The 24241-nt window shown below is 39.7% G+C and overlaps 1 protein-coding gene across 1 annotated transcript in view; it reads right to left on the bottom strand.

Annotated features, from left to right (window-relative positions):
- LOC127853557 (uncharacterized) overlaps window positions 1–24241 on the bottom strand; it is a 69321-nt gene that overhangs the window by 22518 nt on the left and 22562 nt on the right. Inside the window, exons 7-20 of the mRNA XM_052388150.1 lie at window positions 23815–24063; window positions 20648–20790; window positions 19832–20055; window positions 17599–18335; window positions 15530–15691; window positions 14856–15041; window positions 14401–14640; window positions 10093–10335; window positions 9473–9631; window positions 8898–9105; window positions 8411–8520; window positions 3689–3854; window positions 3128–3343; window positions 22–1455 (exon numbers count right to left, since the gene is read on the bottom strand). Coding sequence (XP_052244110.1) covers window positions 22–1455; window positions 3128–3343; window positions 3689–3854; window positions 8411–8520; window positions 8898–9105; window positions 9473–9631; window positions 10093–10335; window positions 14401–14640; window positions 14856–15041; window positions 15530–15691; window positions 17599–18335; window positions 19832–20055; window positions 20648–20790; window positions 23815–24063 — 4477 coding nt within the window. The remainder of the gene's footprint in view (window positions 1–21; window positions 1456–3127; window positions 3344–3688; window positions 3855–8410; window positions 8521–8897; window positions 9106–9472; window positions 9632–10092; window positions 10336–14400; window positions 14641–14855; window positions 15042–15529; window positions 15692–17598; window positions 18336–19831; window positions 20056–20647; window positions 20791–23814; window positions 24064–24241) is intronic.

The raw sequence follows: 24241 nt of genomic DNA, 5'->3' as shown, positions 1-24241 counted from the left end.
AACCAGGTGCAATATGTGTACCTCCATTCTGGGAGATCTTGCAGTGGTGGACATATTCTGGTGATCACTCGGATGGTTTTGTTGTCTGCTTTATCCACCTCAATCTCCGCCCATCGCTTAATGATGATGATCATAGGCCCAAGGAAGTAGCGGTTGCAGTTCCTGCGGTCATATCCCACAGTGTTGAACCCAAGGATATCATATCTCTGTCTGTCCAGCCCGTATCTGTCCAAACCATACCTGTTGTATCCATAGGTATCAAACACATTTGGCAGGGGGCTTATTGGCTGACTTCTGTTTCTGTGGAAACCAAATGGTGTTTGTCCACTTCGATCAAAACCGTATCGATCATATCCGAACCTGTCGTAACCTTTTGAATTATACCCATCAATGTTGTAATCATCCTCTGAATACCCAAACCTGTCTATTCCCATGGAGTCAAATCCAGACCTCCGATAACCCTGACGATCAAAACCACGTTCATTGTAGATACCTCTGTTGTCTGGATTACCATTACGATCAATACCGTAAACATTGTACCCTTCAATGTCAAAGCCTTCTCTATCAAAGCCATGGCGGTCATACCCCATGGAGTTGTACTGCAGGTTTGGCAGGGTAATGTTACAAGCCCCGCCCTCTGATAGCGGGAAGTATGTTACACACATCTGCTTCTTACTGTCCATTACATCGTCTGGCGTGACCTTGAAAGGCATCATGGGAACATACCTCACCCCAGATGGGTAGCGCAGTAGGCTGTTCTCATGCTTGTTTTGCCAGTCCCAGAAAATGCGGTCAATAAAAGCAGCTACGGATAAAAACACAGGATCATATGGACTAGTGTCTGAATCCATGTGGCCTCCCACCCAAGATTTAAAAGTTGTGAGGAAGACCTCCATGTGAAGTCTGAAAGAATTGTAATCGGGCTCATTGAGAGCATTCTGTATGTCAATGACGTCTGGTAGAGGCACGTCAGCATTGAACTGCCTCAGCAGACAGGGTACCCAGTGAGGGGGGTAGTAGTCCTTGAAAGGGTGGTAGGTCACACAGCCCGTCACCCCCTCCCCATTCCCCCCAAACACACCGGCCGACCAGACACGGGCCCTCAACTGGTCCCCTGCATTTACTGTCCAGTCGTAGTATGGGATGGTGATGGAGCAGTCGATCCCTTGTAGGTGGCGCTCCACCTCGCGCAGGAAGTAGCGGTGCCACAGGAGCGAGGCTGAGTTACCTACAGCCTGCGCCTTGTATATGTTGTATATCTGACCTAAGTTGTACCACTGGGAGGGATACCCAGTTTTGGTCAGTGTCTTTATGGCCGCCTGGTATTTCTCCAGTTCTGCCTTTGTCAAGTCTCGTACTTCCTTGCGCCTGTAGACTTCAGAACATGAGCATTCCACTGCCCCTGTGTAAGTACAGGTACATGACTGGCACCCAGCCTTGAACACCTCTCCAAACCTGCAGTGTACACAACACCAACATTAGTTCTTACAATACAAAGCACACTTATATAAATAAGAGAAGATAACGATTTGTAATCATATAATTCAAAATTACATAATTCAGTTGCAAACTGAACTTTGACATGTATAACGGTGTTAATATATATTGTGTAATCATTATTTGAGGCATGAAATAAGAAACATTGATTTCATCTACCAACAAGAAATATCTTTAAAAAAGATATACGGCGTTGATAGTTCAATAAATGAGATCAAGGATAGCGAATGTCTTTTTCTGTGCAGTTCTTAGCTGCATCACACGCAGTACGGGATGTTACGCAGTTTTTCGCGGCTTATCTTACATTATTACATATTGCTGGTCATAAACCTATAGATACAAAACAGAAAACCAAAAGAAGAATGGAAGTGAAATTAAAACATATGAGTCAACCGGCCACACGCGAAGTATCCGTATTTATAGGCGCGTTCTTCGAACAAACCTGTTTAAGTGGTTTGTCGGGCATTGCTATTTGATTCCATTATTAACAGTATCGAGAATCATCGCGCTCATGCTTAAAACATTAGTCAATATGGTGGAATAATTATTGTTAAATTAATCAAAAATAATATTTATCATTGAATTGTTGAAAACACATTAAGAATCTATTATTGACATACCATAATTATATTGCTGAATATCTTCATTTAACTTATTTCTGGTCTAAAGAAAATTCCAGGTCACATAGTTCACGGAAAGCGTCTTTATTATGATGACCTGTATATAAACTCTGACATTCACACACTGGCCGCGAACTGACTCTGTTACCTCGCGGGTTGAAATGCAATGCATTAAAGTGAGGCCTCGCTTCCACTGCTCTTTATACTTTTACATGTTAACATGCTGACAGGAATATGGAAGTAAGTACTAAATATGAGAACATAGCCTTTAAGTATAAACGCTTTTGCCCTGGCAAAATAAAAGGTGCACGCACAAACTGTATTAATGTCGAGAATTGAGTGTAAAACTGTTCTATCTATTAAGCCTTTTCATGAGAGATAAAATTGTTTCATGCAGTTAAAAAAACTGTTACAAAGACGCAGATATGTTTCCAATGTTCTGGTGGCATACTCAAATCAGCCAATGAAATAAATTAAGTGTATTCAATCGTACCTAGCTGCGGGAATTTTGAATTATTATTTGAATTTTATTGGACACTTACAAAGGTCAGGTAAGGTGAAAAGCTGGCTTAATACAGCTATGCCGAAAAAAAAGGAATAACACATATAATAACTGGAGCGCTCAATATAAAAATTAAGTTAAATTTTATTGGATAGTTTTGTTGGATAATTTAACAGGTGTTTTATATTGACTCATTTTAGCTAAAAGTCTAATTAAGATTAAATTGTAACTCTTCAAATGACTAGTTTTATAATAAAAAGAGACATATGCATACCCATAAAATCACAGAATTACATTTCCTTGCTGATTGCAAATACATACATTGTCATTGTTTTAATACTTAGTTATTCCTGAGCATTAAGAGCATTATGGGCTTATTTAGCAAAGATTGTTTTGAAAAAAAAAACTTTCCACAGGCCATAAAATCCTAAACTAAGACAAAATGAGTTCCATATGCCAGTGAAGTATACTTAAACAACATTATTTATTGATGAGCAGTCGCTATCACCTGTAGGTGTTGTTGTTGTACTGACATCCACAGTTCTCCTCACACTGTACGTCCTCACAGCGCTGACCCCTTGTGAACTTGACGACCTTTGTTACCCCATCTTCCAGCATCTGGCACTGTGCCAATGTCGCTGAGCGACACTTGTAGACAAACTCTGTGTACACGTCGTATGCGTTAAGACCCTCACGATTTGTACCGGAACATGAATAGCCCGCTCTGTAATTGTGTATTCATGATATCAGTAAAAATTGAAAAAAATGATGGGCTTTTAATCATGATTTTGTCTGTCTGTTATAAAAAAATCACAAAATACTGATTTCCATGGAAAAAAAAGAGAAAAATACAAAAAATAATAAATTGAATAGATTATTCTTTAAAGAAATATTTTCAAACGTCACAAATTTAAACTGATATATTCAAGCAGACAAATTTAACACATCCAGTTATATAAATGAAGCCTACAATGGAAGGTTGTGCACCTGCAGCTGACTCTTGCCAGGCATCAACAAATCCTTTCTTGTTCCTACCAGCAAACACTAGTAGCCCAACTAACACCATTACCTGTTGTAACCTTCCGCATCATATCCATTTTTGTCATAGTCCACATTCCCGTCAAACCGTCGTTCCCTGTTGTAACCAGTCAGGTTGAATCCGTCCCTACCGAATCCAGACTTGTCCAAACCCCAGCGGTCAAAGCCAGCAATGTCGTAACCATTACGATCAAAACCTAACCACAAATACAGAAACAATACATTTAATAAACCATATACCATTACGATCAAAACCTGAAAACAAGTACATAAACAATAAATTTAATAAAGTTTATTCTAAAATACAAAAATGATTATATGGTAATCACTCAAATACATGTAAGTTCCATATGATCTAGCAATAAAGGAGAATAACAAGTAACTCATGTCAGGACAATGTGACTAACATTCAAAAAGAAGGACTTTCCGGCCGATATTGGGATGTATTGAATGTATGGTTGAATACTCAAGAGGAGCGCTATTTAAAGAATGAAAAAAAGCCGGGATCAATTTTTTAAAATTGGCAAATCCAAAACTTCAACTTAAAGATTTTGAGAAAATTAAGTTCAGTTGTTGATCAAACAACCATCTTTTGCTCCTCTTTGCACCATCTATGTAAAACCCAATCCAGTTCTTAACTTGTCAGTCATCTCTAGAAGATCCCAAACTCCTGAACCAGTCAAGATGTTCTTACCTTGCCAGTCGTATCTAGGAGGTCCAAACCTTCCTGAACCAGTCTAGATGTTCTTACCTTGCCAGTCGTATCTAGGAGGTCCAAACCTTCCTGAACCAGTCTAGATGTTCTTACCTTGCCAGTCGTATCTAGGAGGTCCAAACCTTCCTGTACCAGTCTAGATGTTCTTACCTTGCCAGTCATCTCTAGAAGGTCCCAACCTTCCAGAACCAGTCTAGATGTTCTTTCCTTGCCAGTCATATCTAGAAGGTCCCAACCTTCCTGAACCAGTCTAGATGTTCTTACCTTACCAGTCGTATCTAGAAGGTCCAAACCTTCCTGTACCAGTCCAGATGTTCTTACCTTGCCAGTCATATCTAGAAGGTCCCAACCTTCCTGTACCAGGCTAGATGTTCTTACCTTGCCAGTCATCTCTAGAAGGTCCCAACCTTCCTGAACCAGTCTAGATGTTCTGACCTTGCCAGTCATCTCTAGAAGGTCCAAACCTTCCTGTACCAGTCTAGATGTTCTTACCTTACCAGTCATATCTAGAAGGTCCAAACCTTCCTGTACCAGTCTAGATGTTCTTACCTTGCCAGTTGTATCTAGAAGGTCCAAATCTTCCTGTACCAGTCTAGATGTTCTTACCTTGCCAGTCATATCTAGAAGGTTCAAACCTTCCTGTACCAGTCTAGATGTTCTTACCATGCCAGTCATATCTAGAAGGTCCCAACCTTCCTGTACCAGTCTAGATTTTCTTACCTTGCCAGTCGTATCTAGAAGGACCAAACCTTCCTGTACCAGTCTAGATGTTCTTACCTTGCCAGTTGTATCTAGAAGGTCCAAACCTTCCTGTACAAGTCAAGATGTTCTTACCTGGCCAGTTATCTCTAGAAGGTCCCAACCTTCCTGAATCAGTCTAGATGTTCTTACCTTGCCAGTTATCTCTAGAAGGTCCCAACCTTCCTGTACCAGTCTAGATGTTCTTACCTTGCCAGTCGTATCTAGTAGGTCCAAACCTTCCTGTATCAGTCTAGATGTTCTTACCTTGCCAGTCATATCTAGAAGGTCCAAACCTTTCTGTACCAGTCTAGATGTTCTTACCATGCCAGTCATATTTAGAAGGTCCCAACCTTCCTGTACCAGCCTAGATGTTCTTACCTTGCTAGTTGTATTTAGAAGGTCCAAACCTTCCTGTACCAGTCTAGATGTTCTTACTTTGCCAGTTGTATCTAGAAGGTCCAAACCTTCCTGTACCAGTCTAGATGTTCTTACCTTGCCAGTCGTATCTTGAAGGTCCAAACCTTCCTGTACCAGTCTAGATGTTCTTACCTTGCCAGTCGTATCTAGAAGGTCCAAACCTTCCTGAACCAGTCTAGATGTTCTTACCTTGCCAGTCATATCTAGAAGGTCCAAACCTTCCTGTACCAGTCTTGATGTTCTTACCTTGCCAGTTGTATTTAGAAGGTCCAAACCTTCCTGTACCAGTCTAGATGTTCTTACCTTGCCATTCATCTCTAGAATGTTCCAACCTTCCTGAACCAGTCTAGATGTTCTTACCTTGCCAATCGTATCTAGAAGGTCCAAACCCTCCTGTACCAGTCTAGATGTTCTTACCTTACCAGTCATATCTAGAAGGTCCATACCTTCCTGTACCAGTCTAGATGTTCTATCCATGCCAGTAATATCTAGAAGGTCCCAACCTTCCTTTACCAGTCTAGATGTTCTTACCTTGCCAGTTGCAGCAGAAGGTCCAAACCTTCCTGTACCAGTCTAGATGTTCTTACCTTGCCAGTCATATCTAGAAGGTCCAAACCTTCCTGTACCAGTCGAGATGTTCTTACCTTGCCAGTCATATCTAGAAGGTCCAAACCTTCTTGTACCAGTCTAGATGTTCTTACCTTGCCAGTCATCTTTAGAAGGTCCGAACCTTCCTGAACCAGTCTAGATGTTCTTACCTTGCCAGTCATATCTAGAAGGTCCAAACCTTCCTGTACCAGTCTAGATGTTCTTACCATGCCAGTCATATCTAGAAAGTCCAAATCTTCATGTACCAGCCTAGATGTTCTTACATTGCCAGTCATATCTAGAAGGTCCAAACCTTCCTGTACCAGTCTAGATGTTCTTACCTTGCCAGTCATCTCTAGAAGGTCCAAACCTTCCTGTACCAGTCTAGATGTTCTTACCTTGCCAGTCATATCTAGAAAGTCCAAATCTTCCTGCACCAGTTTAGATGTTCATACCTTGCCAGTCATCTCTAGAAGGTCCCAACCTTACTGAACCAGGCTAGATGTTCTTACCTTGCCAGTGGTATCTCGAAGGTCCAAACCTTCCTGTACCAGTCTAGATGTTCATACCTTGCCAGTCATGTCTAGAAGGTCCAAACCTTCCTGTACCAGTCTAGATGCTCTTACTTTGCCAGTCATCTCTAGAAGGCCCCAACCTTCCTGTACCAGTCTAGATGTTCTTACCTTGCCAGTCATCTCTAGAAGGTCCCAACCTTCCTGTACCAGTCTCGATGTTCTTACCACGCCAGTCGTATCTCGAAGGTCCCAACCTTCCTGTACCAGTCTAGATGTTCTTACCTTGCCAGTCCTATCTAGAAGGTCCAAACCTTCTTGTACCAGTCTAGATGTTCTAACCTTACCAGTCATATCTAGAAGGTCCAAACCTTCTGTACCAGTCTAGATATTCATACCTTGCCAGTCATATCTAGAAGGTCCAAACCTCCCTTTACCAGTCTAGATGTTCTTACCTTGCCAGTCATATCTAGAAGGTCCAAACCTTCATGTACCAGTCTAGATGTTCTTACCTTGCCAGTCATATCTAGAAGGTCCAAACCTCCCTGTACCAGTCTAGATGTTCTTACCTTGCCAGTCATATCTAGAAGGTCCAAACCTTCCTGTACCAGTCTAGATGTTCATACCTTGCCAGTAATATATAGATGGTACCAACCTCCCTGTACCAGTCTAGAAGTTCTTACCTTGCCAGTCATATCTAGAAGGTCCAAACCTTCCTGTACCAGTCTAGATGTTTTACCTTGCCAGAAACATAAAAAGGGTCCAAACCTTCCTGTACCAGTACAGTAAATTCCGCTAAATCGAATAGCCGATTTGTCACGTCAGAATATTCAATTATCCGGAGTATTCAATTATACACAATCAGTTATATTTCCAATGCTATCACTGTTTATCATATACTTGTGTGTATGTTATTGTGTTTTTAACCTATTTCAAAGCTATATTGTTTAATACATTTCTAAATAAACTTGTTTTATTCAATTAACGCATAGAAAAGTGCAGATAGTTGTTTGTTATTCATTATACGATGCATTGAAAAAGAGAGGTCAACAGTTTGTTTCTAATCGGCAACAAACTCTTTAATTGTTTCTAATCAGCAACAAACTGTTGAAGTGTGTTACTCGACAGTTTGCATTCGAAAGTTTGCGTCTGACTGCAAACTGTGATTTGCATCAGTTTTAAATGGAGACTCCAGTGTTTGCATTGTACTTAGCCCGCATACAACATCTGTTAGTCATGTGACGCTTGACAGACGCTGCATACATGCATGGTGTGAAATGAAAACAAAGGAAGTCAATGGAGCGTGTCTGTCAAAATCATTGATACGATGCGTATCCTTGGAGATTTATGAGATTCTACGCTGGATTATAGTGTGCAATCGATAATTGGCTATTCAATAACCGGAATACACCACATTTCCTATCAGATTAGGCGATGATATTTCAATAGGAAGAGATGCATGATTTGGTGTTTTCAATTTCTAGTCAATTAATCAGATTATTTGATTATCCGATATTCAATTAAGTGGAATCTACTGTCTAGATGTTCATATCTTGCCAGTCATATCTAGAAGGACCAAACCTTCTTATACCAGTCTAGATGTGTTTACATTGCCAGAAATAGGAAGAGGGTCCAAATCTTCCTGTACCAGTCTAGATGTTCATATCTTGCCAGTCATATCTAGAAGGTTCATACTTCCCTGTACCAGTTTAGTTGTTCATACCTTGCCAGTCATTTCTAAAGGGTCCCAACCTTCCTGTACCAGTCTAGATGTTCTTACCTTGCCAGTCGTATCTAGAGGGTCCAAACCTTCCTGTACCAGTCTTGATGCCAAGGTATTCCAGTCTCACATCACCACGGCGATTGCGATCATCCACATCAAACCCATACCTGCATAACATAATTCAAAATAGGGCACTTGTACAAAATAAGCAGTGGCAAATATAATACAATTTGAGCCCTGATGTACATGTTAGTGCAATGCCAAGCTTTGTATGCATGTAAGCTACCTACACACTACGTGTCAGTAAATATCTCAATCCAAACTCAAGTAATTTAGAAAAACAAAAGTTTTTTTTAATCTAAAAAACAGTAACTTGACAGGCTTGAATGAATTCCTGAACTAGGTGTCCATGCAAGCTTGCTATATCTTAAGTTTCATCAAGGTTGAATCATGCACACTAAATTTATTGACTGGAAACCAATTGTTTGAAAATGATAAAATTCAGGTAAGGTATATAAAAACGAATTGTAGAAAATGAACTTACATGTCATAACCTTCACCATCGTAACCAATGGTAATGCCATCTTTCTTGGGGTATCTATAGCAACAAGCTCCACTACGACAGAGGGCCTCACATGCCCCCTTTGAGGGGAAGTTGTTGCCATTGCCGCGACAACCAGTGTACACAAATGGCTTGCATGTCTGGGACTGGCGATCAAAATGCCATCTAGTCTCCTGGTCAGCACAGTTTCCTGTTCAAGTGAGAAAGAAATTAGTGTTAATTTTTTAGTTAATTTATTATAACATTACTGACAGCCAGTTCACACACATCGAGGGCGGTGTATTCACTGTTCACCTACCTTACTGACAGGCAGTTCACACACATCCAGGGCATTGTATTCACTGTTCACCTACCATTACTGACAGGCAGTTCACACACATCGAGGACAGTGTATTCACTGTTCAACTTCCATTACTGACAAGCAGTTCACACACATCAAGGCAGTATATTCACTGTTCACCTACCATTACTGACAGGCAGTTCACACACATCGAGGACAACCATTACTGACAGGCAGTTCACACATATCGAGGACAGTGTATTCCCTATTTACCTACCATTACTGACAGGCAGTTCACACACATCAAGGGCTGTGTACTGACAGTAGTGGCCATCAAATCCTGGGGGGCAGAGGCAGGTGGTCAGCTGGGGCTCGGTCGGCCATATTGAGTGAACACACGTACCACCGTTATCACAGGGATTAGGCTGGCAGAAATCTGCAGGCAGACACACATTTGGTACTGTTTATGTCAATAGTTATGTACGACAAAAAGTTAGCATAAAAGCTTTTTGCATGTTTAAATTTTACAGAATATCTACATTCAAATTGAGAGAAACTGAAACTTACACATAATCACATCATTAGAATATGTCAACAATTACACAATACCACGCACAAACATCTATCAACCGGCACTCCTGACTGTAAAAATAGATAATTCAGATGGATATGAAGTTTAAACCATGTGAGCTCCATATATAATGTGTTATGTGTAGAAGATTTTATGATTTACATACCCCTTTTTAAATAAATTTCCCTGTCCCTATAATTAATCCCTACACATATTTTGCATGTCCTGCTGCTCCTGACTCCAAACATTTTAATTGGAATAAATTTTGGAAGTCAAGTTTCAATATCAATGATCAAGACCAGACCATATTACCACATCTGACATACCTCTCTTCTCGAAGCAGTCGACATATTTCCCGTTGACAACCCACCTGGCCCGACATGTGCCACAGAAGTCTATTCTGCACATGGCCTCAGGGTAGGAGGGACAGGTGTCGGTCACACACGGGTTGGTCAGGCACACGGCCACATCTGACTCACATGTGCAGGGCGTCACAAAGTCATCAATGTCAAAACAGAACCGGGCTGAGTTCTTCACTGTACTCCTGCTGGGCTCCACACGTACAATCTCTGCCAATTAGTAAAATGGATTGACTGTCTAAGTGTGCTCCACACATACAATCTCTGGCAATTAGTAAAGTGGATTGACTGCCTGAGTGTGCTCAACACACACAATCTCTGCCAATTAGTAAAATAGATTAACTGTCTAAAAGTGCTCCACATATACAATCTCTGGCAATTAGTAAAGAGGATTGACTGCCTGAGTGTGCTCCACACATACAATCCCTGCCATTAAGTAGAGTGGATTGACTGTCTAAGTGTGCTCCACACATACAATCTCTGGCAATAAGTAAAGTGGATTGACTGTCTTGGTGTGCTCAACACATACAATCACTACCAATTAGTAAAGTTGATTGACTGCCTGAGTGTGCTCCACACATACAATCTCTGGCAATTAGTAAAGTGGATTGACTGTCTAAGTGTGCTCCTCACATACAATCACTACTAATTAGTAAAATGGATTGACTGTCTAAGTGTGCTCCACACATACAATCTCTGCCAATTAGTAAAATAGATTGACTGTCTAAGTGTGCTCCACACATACAATCTCTGGCAATAAGTAAAGTGGATTGACTGTCTAAGTGTGCTCCACGCATACAGTCTCTACAAATAAGTAAAGTGGATTGACTGCCTGAGTGTGCTCCACACATACAATCTCTGGCAATAAGTAAAGTGGATTGACTGTCTAAGTGTGCTCCACACATACAATCTCTGGCAATAAGCAAAGTGGATTGACTGTCTAAGTGTGCTCCACACATACAATCTCTACAAATTAGTAAAGTGGATTGACTGCCTAAGTGTGCTCCACACATACAGTCTCTACAAATTAGTAAAGTGGATTGACTGCCTGAGTGTGTTCCACACATACAATCTCTGGCAATTAGTAAAGTGGATTGACTGTCTAAGTGTGCTCTAAACATACAATCTCTGCCAATTAGTAAAGTGGATTGACTGTCTAAGTGTGCTTCATACATACAATCTCTGGCAATAAGTAAAGTGGATGGACTGCCTGAGTGTGCTCCGCACATACAATCTCTGGCAATTAGTAAAGTGGATTGACTGCTTGAGTGTGCTCCACACATACAATCTCTAGCAATCAGTAAAGTGGATTGACTGCCTGAGTGTGCTCCACACATACAATCTCTGCCAATTAGTAAAGTTGATTGACTGTCTAAGTGTGCTCCACACATACAATCTCTGCCAATTGGTAAAGTGGATTGACTGCCTGAGAATGCTCCACATATACAATCTCTGGTAATTAGTAAGAGGATTGACTGTCTAAGTGTGCTCAACACATACAATCTCTGCCAATTAGTAAAGTGAATTGACTGCCTGTGTGTGCTCCACACATACAATCTCTGCCAATTAGTAAAGTGGATTGACTGTCTAAGTGTGCTCTACACAAACAATCTCTGCCAATTAGTAAAGTGGATTGACTATCTAAGTGTGCACCGCACATACAATCTCTGGCAATAAGTAAAGTAGATTGACTGACTAAGTGTGCTCCACACATACAATCTCTGCCAATGAGTAATGTGGATTGACTGCTGAGTGTGCTCCACACATACAATCTCTGCCAATTAGTAAAGTGGATTGACAGTCTAAGTGTGCTACACACATACAATCTCTGGCAATTAGTAAAGTGGATTGACTGTCTAAGTGTGCTCCACATATACAATATCTGCCAATTAGTAAAGTGGATTGACTGCCTGAGTGTGCTCCACACATACAGTCTCTGCCTTTTAGTAAAGTGGATTGACTGTCTAAGTGTGCTCCACACATACAATCTCTGCCTTTTAGTAAAGTGGATTGCCTGTCTTAGTGTGCTCCACACATACAGTCTCTGCCAATCAGTTAAGTGGATTGACTGTCTAAGTGTGCTCCACACATACAATCACTACCAATTAGTAAAGTGGATTGACTGTCTAAGTGTGCTCTACACAAACAATCTCTGCCAATTAGTTAAGTGGATTGACTGTCTAAGTGTGCTCCACACATACAATCACTACCAATTAGTAAATTGGATTGACTGTCTAAGTGTGCTCCACACATACAATCACTACCAATTAGTAAAGTGGATTGACTGTCTAAGTGTGCTCCACACATACAATCACTACCAATTAGTAAAGTGTATTGACTGCTTAAGTGTGCTCCACACATACAATCTCTGCCAATTAGTAAAGTGGCTTGACTGCCTGAGTGTGCTCCACATGTGCAATCTCTGCCAATTAGTAAAGTGGATTAACTGCCTGAGTGTGCTCCACATATACAATCTCTACAAATTAGTAAAGTGGATTGACTGTCTTAGTGTTCTCCACACATACAATCTCTGCCAATTTGTAAAGTGGATTGACTGTCTAAGTGTGCTCCACACATACAATCTCTGCCAATTAGTAAAGTCGATTGACTGCCTAAGTGTGCTCCACACATACAATCTATGGCAATTAGTAAAGTGGAATGACTGTCCAAGTGTGCTCCACACATACAGTCTCTACCAATTAGTAAAGTGGATTGACTGTCGAAGTATGCTCCACACATACAATCTCTGCCAATTACAGAGCTCCAGATAAGGGTCATATTTAAGTAATTACAAATTATTTTCAAGTCCGTTACGTATTCATTTTAAAATCTTGTTGTACAATTAAGAATTACAAAATCAAGTTACAAATATTATTTTTACATCGGTTTGTTTCGATTTTTATTGAGTTCTTTTCACATATTAAAGATCTTTTTAGTGCTTATATAGAATGGTTATCGGGTTTGTTTAAGAAAGCGCATTTTTTTCCAATAAAAGCGGCGTGTACAGTCTATCTGTCAAAAAACAATGGCGGCGCCCAGAGAGCGTCCTAAAAAACTGGAAAGCTTGCAAAAACACGCTTTTAACATATTGTACGCAAAGTGAACCGAAGTTGAATGTTAAGAAAGACATAATAGAAAAGATCTTATACGATGTTGTATGTTCAGTTGCCTACACAGTTGGAAAAGCTAAAAAATACGCGACACGACAGGTCCAAACTTAAACAAAAAAACCTTTAATAAGTGGAAGGGACAATTCCCGTGGCTAATCGTTGAAAAGATTGAAGGGGAGACCTGTTTTAATTGTAAAATATGTAAAAATTCATCAAAGGCATGCAATCTAAGCATAGTTTGGGCATATGAAGGTATTTGAAAAATAAAATTGTATAATACTGAATGCACACTGTTGAACTCCTATAAATAAAGTTGCTAGTTTGTTTATTTTGATTTTTTTGCATGAAAATAACCATTATTATTTATTTTTAGGTCATTTAGAAAAGTTAAGAATTATTTTCCAAAACTTAGTAGTAACGTTAAGAATAAAATTTTAGAGTTAAGAATTCTTTTTGAAAATCTGGTAGTAACATTAAGAATTTCACAAAACCTTATCTGGAGCTCTGCAATTAGTAAAGTGGATTGACTGTCTAAGTGTGCTCCACACATAAAATCACTACCAATTAGTAAAGTGGATTGACTGTCTAAGTGAGCTCCACACATACAATCTCTTGCAATAAGTAGAATAGATTGACTGTTTACAAGTGCATACTAGTTGAAATTCTTAAGAAAAAATGTTTAAAAGTTATTTGAAAAAAAGCACCACTTATGGTTGTGTTTACACCCATAAACATTTAATTGTGAACCCCACAACAAAGTCCCTGGTGAAGTGGATTGAATGATGTTTGCAACTGTGTTAAACTGTTGTTCATTCATGTACTTCAAGTATTTGTGAAACCTTAATGCAAATTCAGAGATGGAAATGCAATACATTAAAACAATTGTAAATGTGTGTTACACTGTATCAATAGACAATACCATATGTGTTAGGGTAATTTATTTTTGTTCTAATATAGATAAAAATAAAGTCTAATATGAGACATCCAAATCAAGTAAGACAGTTTTAAAAGTAAAATTATGAATCTCTGAACTATTCAATTACTTTAAATAATCAATAGTAATGCTAACAAATAAGTGTAAGGCACAGGCAAATGTGTCCTCTAAGTTTAAGTGACCTGCCAATGACCGAGTACGAAAGCGCCAGAAACATTCTGTACAACCCACCAGTGACATCCTTGATGTCAGTGATCCAGTACTGTTGCAGCCAGTTGACAGGCAGTGGTTCGAGCTCAGGACACGTCCTGCTCAGAGTCATCAAGAAGCTCTTGGGTTGGCGCAGCAGGATGCGCCAGATCTGGCTCGACTGATCGGGGGCAAAGGGACCCTTGAAGTTGAAGTTGCACCGCTCAATGTTGAAACCCCTCGAATTGTACCCATATCTGTCCAGACCTTCCCTTGTGTAACCTACAATATATAACAGCCCTAAATGATGTGAGGTAGAAAGGGTTCAAATTAAAGATAAACAGAATAAATGTTATGCAAACAAGAGCAAAATTGTATTGAACATTTCTGGCAGTCTGCATTTATCTGAGAAATTTATTAATTAAAAAACCCCATAAGATTGCGAAAATTACTTGCACATAAATTAACTCAGAAGAAATATAAACCAAATCCCTGACCTCGTCTGTCTAGGCATTCCACATCATATCCGAATGAATCATATCTGCCAGTGATATCCGAGACATTCTCCCTGTTCCAGCCTTCAATGTTGTAACCATGGCGACTGTAGCCATCCCGATCATATCCATAGCGACTGTATCCATCCACATCAAAGCCGTCAATGTTAAAGCCATCTCTGTTGAAACCTGCAATAGAAAGAAAGGGGAGTAAAAACTTTTAAAATTTACAACAACTCTCTTCAATATGTACTTTATTTCACAAACGTTTTGTGTTTCATGAACTATAAAGTACTGAAACCAATTCAAATAATTTGTAATGATGCATAATTTTATTATAGCATGTTTTGCTTTTTATATGGCAAGGAATCAATTGCCATTAAGTGAGCCACAAAATAAATGTACTAGACACGACACACCAGTACATGTACACAGCAAAATCAGGCACAAGTTTACATTGTTATTTAGTGATCAGCATTCTATATAACCTGATTTGCTCAAACATATGGTATAAAATATGTGGAATATGCCATCCTTTAAGCATTTTTAAACTGAACTTCTTCTTCCTAATATAAAGTTCCACTGTAATTGTGAGTTTTAAAATAATAACTTATATGATACATCTACTGACAATAAGATAAAGAACTTATTTAACTAATGAATGCATATTAAATCACCTGTCTTCCTGTAGCCATTCTTGTCAAATCCTCGTCTGTCATAGCCGTTGGTATCATAACCTAGGGCGTTAAATCCACCCGGGAAGGAGCCAGCCCCCTCTTGAGTTACGTCTCCTCTGTCAGTCCCCTTGTTATCATCTGGGGTCAGGGTACAGGGAGCTCCTTAAGTTTTTAAAACAAGAAACCGTCAGAGACGGGTGATGCTCGCCAAAGTTTTTTTTTGTCACAATATTGCACTATATATTCATATTAAAGGAAACGTCTTGAGGGGCATAACTTTGGACAAAATAATACGATGGATGGTTTAGCAACTTAAAAATTTCAAAAGGCCATAACTCATCTAACCAAAACCCACTAATAACATGCGCATCTCCTCAAGGTAGTTAAGCTTCCCATAAAGCTTCATTGAAGTCCAGTCAGTAGTTGGGGAGAAATAGCCCGGACATGAATTGCACTTTATGTACAGTTTATAGAAAATTTCAAAGGGCCATAACTCTGTGAAAAATCATCCGACCATAACCGGCTGATAATATGCACATCTCCTGTTGGTAGTAAAGCTTCCCATAAAGTTTCATTGAATTCCTGTGATAAGTTGCTGGAAATAGCTCGGACAAGAATTGCACTATATGTACAATGGAAAATTTCAAAGGGCCATAACTCTGTGAAAAACCATCCGACCATAACCGGCTGATAATATGCACATCTCCTGTTGGTAGTGAAGCTTCCCATAAAGTTTCATTGAATTCCCATAATAAGTTGCTGAGAAATAGCTCGAACAAGAAATGCACTATATGCACACTGGAAAATTTCAAAGGGCCATAACTCTGTGAAAAATCATCCGACCAGAACCGGCTGATAATATGCACATCTCCTCTTGGTAGTGAAGCTTCCCATAATGTTTAATTGAATTCCGGTCATTAGTTGCTAAGAAATAGCCAAGACAAGAATTGCACTATATGTACAGTTAATGGAAAATTTCAAAGGGCCATAACTCTGTGAAAAATCATCCGACCAGAACCGGCTGTTAATATGCACATCTCCTCTTGGTAATGAAGCTTTCCATAAAGTTTAATTGAATTCCGGTCATTAGTTGCTGAGAAATAGCCAAGACAAGAATTGCACTATATGTACAGTTAATGGAAAATTTCAAAGAGCCATAACTCTGTGAAAAATCATCCGACCAGAACTGGCCGATAGTATGCACATCTCCTCTTGGTAATGAAGCTTTCCATAAAGTTTAATCGAATTCCGGTCATTAGTTGCTAAGAAATAGCCCGGACAAAATTGTGCACGGACGGACAGACACACAGAGGGACAGACGAAGCGGCGACTATATGCTCCCCCCAAAAATTTGTTTGGGGGAGCATAATAAATAAATTTAGGGATATCTTGAAAATCTTCATTAACAAAGAACTCATAACACAATGAATTAAAATAAGCTAAATACAAACAAAATGAAATTCCAAATATACTGGGAGTGAATTTTTGTAGTTTGCAGCATACTGTCTTATTGTTCTATTGGTATTATATTGCCAATACAACAAGGTCATGTACAGAAATAAACACTCATCATAAAAAAAGACCCCATGGGATGCTGTATTCTTTGCTGGCTATCCAACTTGACTTATATTATATGGGAACAAACATGCCTGAAAATTTTGGTAAATATTGCGTGAAAAGTGAATGAGTTACGAGAGTTAAAATGTCAAATGTTGCATTTTGTATTAACAAAGGGCAATAACTTTGAAGTGCCTGGCTCAATGTGAATAGTTATATGTGCAACAGTTGGCCTCCATATTATATGAAAGAACATTTCCAGACAGTTTGCACATTCTATGAAAACAGTACAACTAAAAGAGAGGAAAGCTGACTGCCAAACCATCCCTCCATCTATCTGCCAAGGGTATTCCAATAATATGTCCTGCCACGCATAAAATAAACATAGGATCAAAACTTTGAAATAATTGTAATGTCTCTATTTACAAAAATGGTATAACTATTGGTATAATGTATCTTTATATTTGCGAATTCCACAGTTCTTTATTATTTTTACTACAAATTATTTCTACCTTGCCCAGGCCCTATGTATCTGATACAGAGGTCGTTCTCCAGATCGAGTATAGCGCTGGGGGGCACATTGAAGGGAACCATCGGGATGTTGGCAAATATCTGCGGGTACTTGAACTTGTTGTTGCCCCTCTGCTGCCACCACCAGTACAGCATGTCAACGTAGGCATGGATCGAGTAGAACACAGGGTCGTAGGGTGCCGCCCGTGAGGCCATGTCACCCCCGATGTACATGTGTATGTACGAGACATAGGCCTCCAGACACATGCTCATCTCTGTGTAGTCCTCACTGGCCAGGGCCAGGGACAGCTCCAGCAGGCTGGGTAGCTTCACGTCCTTGTTGAACCTACGTTTGATACACGGCCTCCACGCTCCAGGCATACCAAACTGGTGGTCCGGCACACATCCTTCGATTCCATTCCCACCAAAATAGTTTGGCTGCCAGATGATGGCTTCCTCTAGGTTGCCTATGTCGGTGGTAAAGTCGTAGTAGGGCAGGGTGATACTGCAGTCAATCTGCTGCAGACGTTGCTCCAGTTTACGCAGGAACAGCCTGTGCCAGGGCAGGAAGTATGGGCCCCCGTTGGAGTGCATGGTGTGCCTCATGTAGATGTCTCGGAACTCGTCCCAGGGGTTGTCCGGGCCGACCAGTCTCAGCTGCTGTATGGCCGCCTGGAACTGGGCCAGCTCTGGGGCCGTCATGTCCCGAATCTCCTTCCTTACTGCCTTCTTACCACAACTGGGGAATGGGAAAAATAAAGAGACAACCATATCATATATTGTTTGCTATTCTTAGCGATCACTACTCGCATACAATGCCAAGACGTTTGCAACATGAAAGTTAACAAAATATTTTGAAAATGAATGTATGAGACATAAAACGCAAAGAACATTTTGAATCAGCATTGTACATACAGAATGCTCCTTGCATACTATCCCAACATTAAAATCTGCCACCAATGTCTTAAATTTTAAATCATTACATTATCTTACTTTTTTTACAACTCTAAAAGTATGGAGTGATATTAAAACATAACAAAAACAAGCAAATTCATTGAATTGATATCCCCCGCCTATATGCTTCTGGACACAAAAGTGTTATATTTGACACTCAAAAAAGCATTTTTTCAAGATACAAAGGGCCATAACTCCGTTATTATCCGATGGCGTACAATGCCATTTGGCGTGCATCATTCTCTTATCCATATATATACTCATACCAAGTTTCAATGAAATCCCCCAAAGCACTTCCAAGATATGCCTCTGGACACACAAAAAAGCATTTTTTCAAGATAAAAGGGCCATAACTCCGTTATTTACAGATGGTTTACAATGCCATTCGGCAGGCATCATCCTCTTATCCATATATATACTCATAACAAGTTTCAATGAAATCCGCCAAAGCACTTCCAAAATATGGCTCCGGACACAAAAGTGCTGGCTGGACGGACGGCCGGACAGACAGCCGGACGGACAACGCCAAAACAATATCCCTCCGCCTCTGGCGGGGGATAATTACAACAAAAAGACCTAAAAAAAACACTCTTTAATCAATTGCACTTCTATTATTCTCATTAAAAATCCCATTTTTGTCTGGTCAGCAAAATAATTACAAATACTTTATTCAAAAGGCATTTTCTTGCTAAATGTTGCAATTTAGGTAACCAGTAGTGATTAATGGTAGCTCTGGTACATACCGGGGTATGCAATTTACTAGAAAGATTTGAACAACTTTTAAAGATGGTCACCCAACAATCAATCCTGTAAAGTTACATTAAATTCAGCCCAGTGATTCTGTAGTTGAAGTGGTTAGAAGAAGGAGTTTAACAACAAAGAGATGTACAAATGTATGGACTGACAGGCAACTAACAACATGGTATTCTAAAATTGTACAATATAACCCAAATATTCCAGCTATAAGGACTAAAAGTGTATTCATATTGTTTTGGTTTTCACAAGTCGAAAAGCAATAGTTGCAACAACACAATATCGGTGATGACTGACCTACTACCTGGCATTTAACTGGAAACTGACACCAAGCTTTTTAAGAATAATACATATTTTAAAACATTCAAATAGTGTTGCAACTAGTCAAGTATCCATCATTCAATCACATATTTCAATATTTAAATACTTTTGCCATCCCTAATTAATTGGCATTATGAGTAAAACGTCATTGTTTATGTATTTTTATAAGAGAGGTTGAGCTGACCAACTGAACCTATGGAGGCTTACTTGCAGACAAACTGTCCTGATCTCTCACACGTGCACTCCTGGCAGCCCAGGAAGGCCCTCTCCCCGACCTGGTACACCTTGCCGTCTATTGTGCACTGCAGTTCCACCTTCGTCCCGCAGCCTGCGCTAGCGCACGTCACATTGGGGTAGAAGGAGATCACCTCGATACGTTTGTCCCCCACCAGCTGACGGTGCGTGGTCTGGCACTCTGACAGAGTGATCTCCTGAATGGTCCAGGAGGTAGAAGTATTAAAACTGTCACTTAGAACTATAACATTGCAGTCACATTGGGGTATTTAACAGACTAAGGGACAACTATCGGGTTTTATAACAAAATTGGTTTCCTTGTTAAATATGCCAAGTACATTCTTATTTTACACATTTTGTGGGAAAATTTGCAAAAAATGCAAACAAATCAGTTACTGTTGATCACAAACATACTGACAAACAAACAATTGTTCACAAAAATACAGCAAATTATTTTTAATTATCTGGTAAACTATGAAGTTGCATTTCAAACTAGCTGCATGTAAATGTGGCTTTATTTGATTTTTACTTCTAAGCGTGACCTTAACCTTTGAGTTTGGGTCAAATGGTTATGGCAAGTAATTTTTTAATTTTAAATGATGATGTTATAGTCTGGACAAGAATTCGGGATGTAGGCATATTTGTACATTATAAAGTATGTCAATACCCACAACTGGAGGGACAAGTGCATTGCTTGATACCCCCACCCCCATCTTGTTAAGCTGACTCAACAGTTACTTGCTGAACTCTTGCTGAATAAAAGCATGAATTCCCTCTACTATCTCATACCTTGCATCCAAACACCTCTTGCTGTGTGCTGTCCAGGACGTCTGCTGGCTTCACAGAGTAACTACGGAAACAGCAGGCCCCAATCAGGGTCAGTGAGCGACATTCCTCGAGGGTCTCATAGTTGTTGACATTCCCACCACACCCTGACATAAGAACAGTACATTAGTAGGTATGAGATTCATGTAAATGATACATGTAAGATCTGACACTGACACTGATCATATCATACCATATTTTATTAAATGAGTTCATGAATTTTGTAAGTAAGCAAGCCTTTGGCGAGCTTACTAACGAATTTCCTGGACGAGTTTAATAAAAAATGGTATGATATGACAATGAGTGTCAGATCTTTTTTATCACATGCTTTTAAATGAGCAAATTAAATAAATATTTACGCAAACATATTGATAAATCCTGAATGTTGTTTATATTTAATGACATCATTTGACATTGCAACGTCATTTCAGCAAAATAACAAAATGCGATTAGTCAAAAAACAAAAACTAAGCCAATGAAAACGCTTAAAAAGTATATTACACATGTGTAAGATAAAAATATATGCAATGGTTATATTACATGGGAAAGAGGGTATGGCATGTGATAAATTAAAGTATAACAAGAGCGCCTGAAAGGCCCAAAGTCGCTCACCTGAGATAACAAGATATTATTGGGATAAATCTTCTGACCAAGTTTCACGAAGATCGGAAAATAAATGTGGCTTCTAGAGTGTTAACAAGGTTTTACTATAGCCATATAAGGAAAAATGCCCCGCCCCCTGGCAGCCATGTTTTTCAACTAACCGGCATCATTTTTGAACTCGTCCAAGATATTATCGGGATGAATCTTCTGACCAAGTTTCATGAAGATCGGATAGTAAATGTGGCCTCTAGAGTGTTAACAAGATTTTAGTATAGCCATATAAGGAAAAATGCCATGCCCCTTGGAAGCCATTTTTTTCAAGCAAACATAATTATTTTCACACTCATCCAAGATATCATTGAGACCAATCTTCAGACCAAATTTCATGAAGAATGGACAATAAATGTGGCCTCTAGAGTGTTAACAAGGTTTTACTATAGCCATATATAGCCATATAAGGAAAAATGCCCCACCCCTGGTGGCCATGTTTTTAAAGCAACCAAAACCATTTTCGAACTCATCCAAGATATCATTGGGACAAATCTTCTGACCAAGTTTCATGATGATCGGAAAATAAATGTGACCTCTAGAGTGTTAACAAGGTTTTACTATAGCCATACATGTATAAGGAAAATAGCCCCGCCCCCGTGGTGGCCATGTTTTTCAACCAACCAGCATCATTTTTGAACTCTTCCAAGATATAATTGGGATGAATCTTCTGACCGAGTTTCATGAAGATCAGACTATAAATGTGGCCTCTAGAGTGTTAACAAGATTTCACTATAGCCTTATATAGCCATATAAGGAAAAATGCCCCGCCCCTTGGCGGCCATGTTTTTCAAGCAAACGTAACCATTTTCGAACTCATCGAAGATATCACTAAGACAAATCTTCTGACCATATTTCATCAAGATTGGACAATAAATGTGGCCTCTAGAGTGTTAACAAGGTTTTACTATAGCCATATAAGGAAAAATGCCCCGCCCCCTGGCGGCCATGTTTTTCAACCAACCGGCATTATTTTCGAACTCGTCCCAAGGCTTTTTTGCCTTTTTTTGCGAGTGGCCGTGGAAGGACATTTCACAATTTTGCCAGGGACAATTCACAAACCTAACATGGCCGTGAATTTTACAAAATCGGCCGTTTTTCACAATTTAAACAATTTAACGACTCGGTTTCACAATTTTGAGAAGTTCGCGACTCAATTTTTCACAATTTTAAGATGTTCGCGACTCAATTTTTCAAAATATTGAAACTTTCGCGACTCAATTTTTCACAATTTTAAAAAGTTCGCGACTCATTTTTTCACAAAGTGAGGGGGCCAGGGCCGATTCACAAAGTCAAGGAAAAAAGCCCTGCGTCCAAGATATTATTAGGATGAATCTTCTGACCAAGTTTCATGAAGATTGGACAATAAATGTGGCCTCTAGAGTGTTAACAAGATTTTACTATAGTCATATATAGCCATATAAGGAAAAATGCCCCGCCCCTTGGCAGCCATGTTTTTCAAGCAAAGGTTACCATTTCTGAACTCATCCAAGATATCAGTGGGACAAATCTTCTGAGCAAGTTTCATGAAGATCGGACAATAAATGTGGCCTCTAGAGTGTTAACAAGGTTTTACTATAGCCATATAAGGAAAAATGCCCCGCCCCATGGCGGCCATGTTTTTCAAACAACCGACATCATTTTGGAACTCGTCCAAGATATTATTGGGATGAATCTTCTGACCAAGTTTCATGAAGATTGGACAATAAATGTGGCCTCTAGAGTGTTAACAAGATTTTACAATAGTCATATATAGCCATATAAGGAAAAATGCCCTGCCCCTTGGCAGCCATGTTTTTCAAGCAAAGGTTACCATTTCTGAACTCATCCAAGATATCAGTGGGACAAATCTTCTGAGCAAGTTTCATGAAGATCGGAAAATAAATGTGGCCTCTAGAGTGTTAACAAGGTTTTACTATAGCCATATAAGGAAAAATGCCCCGCCCCCTGGCGGCCATGTTTTTCAACCAACCGACATCATTTTGGAACTTGTCCAAGATATTATTGGGATGAATCTTCTGACCAAGTTTTATGAGGATCGGACAATAAATGTGGCCTCTAGAGTGTTAACAAGATTTTGCTATAGCCATATATAGCCATATAGGGAAAAATGCCCCGCCCCTTGGCAGCCATGTTTTTCAAGCAAACGTCACCATTTCTGAACTCATCCAAGATATCATTGAAACCAATCTTCTGACCAAATTTCATGAAGATTGGACAATTAATGTGGCCTCATGAGAGTGAACAAGGCAAATGTTGACGTCGCATGACGGACGACGGACAGCGGACGACGGACAAAAGGCGAGCACAAAAGCTCACCATGAGCACATTGTGCTCAGGTGAGCTTAAAATATAATTAAAATTTTTCCCACCACTGTAAGTTACCAAATACATAATCCACAGACATCATCCTATATTCAAGGGATAATACATGCTAATTTAGTTCTCTATCCTGTTCTCCCACCACCACTACTGCATACCTGTGTAGTTGAAAAGCAGACAGTCCTGGAGGTCCATATCAAAGTAGTATCGGGGCAGGTTGAGGTCACAGATGCCGGGGTTCTGGGGCCACACACAGGGGTTCTCCTTCACCTCACAGTACTGACCATCATAAGGCGGCTGACACACGCACAGGAAGTCATCATCAAACATGGCTGCCCCCACTGACAGGGTCTCGTTGGTTGCCACACACTCACCGTAGTTCAGACAGGGGTTATTCCGGCATGGGGCTGGAAACCATACAGAAATGGGTTTGCTGCTTTACAGTTCAGTCTGAATTTGATTGGAAATATTTTGAGTAAAATAATGAATGTTTATTTCATTTTATTTTTTATTACTTGACCAACATTCAACTCAGTTCGCATACTGTTAATTCTTTTGTATGCCATTAAAGTGTATTTATTTTTG

This window comes from Dreissena polymorpha, chromosome 12 (genome assembly GCF_020536995.1).
Source record: "Dreissena polymorpha isolate Duluth1 chromosome 12, UMN_Dpol_1.0, whole genome shotgun sequence".
Taxonomy (NCBI): Eukaryota; Metazoa; Mollusca; class Bivalvia; order Myida; family Dreissenidae; genus Dreissena; species Dreissena polymorpha.
This window is presented reverse-complemented; position numbering and strand designations above follow the sequence as displayed.